This window comes from Schistocerca americana, chromosome 3 (genome assembly GCF_021461395.2).
Source record: "Schistocerca americana isolate TAMUIC-IGC-003095 chromosome 3, iqSchAmer2.1, whole genome shotgun sequence".
In the NCBI taxonomy this organism is placed as follows: Eukaryota; Metazoa; Arthropoda; class Insecta; order Orthoptera; family Acrididae; genus Schistocerca; species Schistocerca americana.
In genome coordinates this window covers 464,479-467,532 of record NC_060121.1, presented here as the reverse complement: position 1 = coordinate 467,532, position 3,054 = coordinate 464,479, and the positions used below count along the sequence as shown (strand labels likewise).

Sequence of the window (3,054 nt, the reverse complement as noted above, 5' to 3'; positions counted from 1 at the left end):
CGTGAAATTTCTGTCTCACCTTTTCAGATCCGTCTATACTTAAGTTTATTTGTACCGTGCCTATTGTGCTAACGGCTTCACTCGTTACACCTTTTAACCGAAGCTTTTCTGTTTCATTGATTCCCAGCCTACTCTTTACCGGAATGCTCGTCCTCTTTAACAAACACAATTGTGCTCCTGTGTCTATTAGCAACTTTAAGTACTTCTTTAGTTCTACGCAGTACAACATTACCACGTCGTTTTCTGTTGCACAGTCGATTACCCTCACTATGGGTTTACCTATTGCAACAAGGCCCGACTGCGCGGCCTTGCCGCCTCTTAGTTTCCCTGTACTACCTTTCCTGTTTTGCTCGATACTGGCACCCTGCCATTTCTCCAGGCGTGCCAGGGCCCTTCGTGGCAGTCTTTCGCGTAGTGGCCCTGCCGCTTACACTTAAAGCATGCAACATCTTTTACTCTTGTGCACGGAACTCCGCAGTTCCCTGGACTTTACCCGCATAGTCCAGCTGGACTCTATGCTGTGTTAAGAAATTTCTCCCTATCAATCCGTCGTACGGAATGTCTAGACCTCTACCGTACACGTGAAATTTCTGTCTCACCTTTTCAGATCCGTCTATACTTAAGTTTATTTGTACCGTGCCTATTGTGCTAACGGCTTCACTCGTTACACCTTTTAACCGAAGCTTTTCTGTTTCATTGATTCCCAGCCTACTCTTTACCGGAATGCTCGTCCTCTTTAACAAACACAATTGTGCTCCTGTGTCTATTAGCAACTTTAAGTACTTCTTTAGTTCTACGCAGTACAACATTACCACGTCGTTTTCTGTTGCACAGTCGATTACCCTCACTATGGGTTTACCTATTGCAACAAGGCCCGACTGCGCGGCCTTGCCGCCTCTTAGTTTCCCTGTACTACCTTTCCTGTTTTGCTCGATACTGGCACCCTGCCATTTCTCCAGGCGTGCCAGGGCCCTTCGTGGCAGTCTTTCGCGTAGTGGCCCTGCCGCTTACACTTAAAGCATACAACATCTTTTACTCTTGTGCACGGAACTCCGCAGTTCCCTGGTAAATTACACTGTGGACATCTCCACTCTCGTAACCCTCCATCGGTTTCTCTATCATTCCCTCTGAATTCCCTTACATCTATCGGGTGAACTTTCGTTAACCGCACCCAGCATTCCATGTCTGTGTGTCCCGGCCTGTCACACCCATAGCAAAAGTTTGTAAATTCTTTACCTGTCATGGCTCGTACTCTATGCTCTGGCCTGCTTTTCCTACACTTGCTCGCTATGTGACCTCTCAGCCCACAATTGAAACATCTCAACTCTTTACTTTCTCTCATGTTTTTTACAGCTTCCTTATTTCGAGTATACGTTATCCTCGGGGCTAGTCCCCGCTCTCTCATGGACAATATCGCACTCTCCTCCTGCAGTGCCAACTCCACTGCTGCTGCCAACGTGATTTCATCGCCTCTACTTCTCACTATTGTTTGTATTCTGTCATTACTTAAACCCTGTATAAAACACGCTCTTCCTAAGGAGTCAACTAGTTCTATTGCACCTTTCAAGTTTTCTCTGGCCGTAACTCTGTTTACCGCTTCGCGAAAGTCTCCCTGCATTTCATCAATTCTGCTTGCCCACATTGCTATCGGTTCCCCTTGTCCCTGTCTGGCTTGGAAAATTTTACATGCGTAGTAGTCTATAGTACGCTTACTGGCATAATTTTCTTCTAAAACGTGTTTCACCTCTTGCCACGTACCTGTGCGTTCACGCACCTGCAATCTCGACCTGGCCTCACCGGTTATCTTTGCTTTCACGAACTTCAATAACGTTTCGTGTTCCTCAGGCTTTACTAATTCAAAAGCTGCATCTACATTTTCGATAAATTCTCTTAAATCCTTCTTGTTCCCTTCGAACACTTTCGACACAATACATAGGGCCTCTTTCACTGACATCTTACCACTAGTGGAGGATGACGCAACTTCATTAGTTAGGGGCATCTTAACTAAGTTAACACTTTACACAACAAAATACAATATTCTTAATACAGTTTTAAAATTACCGCTTCTTTTGTGGTGCGCCGTCTGCTCTCTTGGCTCGCGTCGTCCTGCGCTGCTTCGCGCTCTCCTTGTGCCCGCGCTGTCCCGCGCTGCTCCGCGCTCTCTTTGTGCCCGCGCTGTCCCGCGCTGCCCCGCGCTGTGTCTGCGCCCGCACTGTCCCGCGCTGCTGCGATGCGCCGGCCGCCGCTCTGTGGGCTGTGCCGACCCCGTCGCTCTCCTCGGTTGCCGCTGCTACGGCTGCTGCCGCTTCTGCTGCTGCTCGGCCCGGACCCCCGGACTCGAACGCTGGCTGTTTAGGCACCTCTGTGCCTCGTCGCTCCGCGTCGCGCTGCCGCTGTCCTGCGTTGCCCTGCACCCGCGAGGACTACCTTTCTGGACTCTGACGTACTGGTGCTACTAATGCTGAAAGTTGCGAGTCGCCACAACTTCCTGCCAATTGCCACAGTCGCTGTAGCAAAATCTAATGTCTCTGCCTCCTATTTGCCTATGCGCCTTTGTGATAACCCCACACCTGGCACCAAAAAGTTTTTATTTATGTCGCGTCCCAAGCGTGGGTATTGCGAGGGATTGAGCGACACGGTTCGTGGATGGGATTTTAGCCGGTTGACCGTAATGAGAGGGAGACTTTTGATCTGGCTAAGATGTAATAATCCCTGGTTTTCACAAGGCTAGGAAGGTGATAGAAATTAAAGTCGTGATAACTTTAACAAATTGCAGTTTATTCTAAGTGAATACAAATCGCCCTATCTGACGGTGGTTGCACTCACAGGAAGGCCAAGTCTAATACAGAGACGGTGACTGACTCCACCGTTCCGACTGCCTACTAGAAGGTCTGCAACGTTTCTTAACACCCTACGTTAGAGTCCCGCGGCTACGCCCTGACGCTCTCCAGCGACTATCTCCGGCTGCCTGCCTACAGCCCGTTCCCCAGCCCAAGTCGGCTGCTGCTATCTAACTCTTCGCCCTCACCACACAAAACTTAGCTGCCCAGAGCG

At 49.3% G+C, this 3,054-nt stretch overlaps 1 protein-coding gene across 1 annotated transcript; it reads right to left on the bottom strand.

Annotated features, from left to right (window-relative positions):
- Window positions 1-898: 898 nt before the first annotated feature.
- On the bottom strand, window positions 899-1,954 carry LOC124605156. Its single transcript, XM_047136638.1, has one exon. It carries the CDS (start codon window positions 1,952-1,954, stop codon window positions 899-901), a length of 1,056 nt encoding a protein of 351 aa, XP_046992594.1.
- Between the last annotated feature and the right edge of the window lie 1,100 nt (window positions 1,955-3,054).

Coding starts and splice junctions, on each gene's coding strand:
- LOC124605156 (XM_047136638.1), bottom strand. CDS start 1,954: ATGTCAGTGAAAGAGGCCCTATGTATTGTGTCGAAAGTGTTCGAAGGG.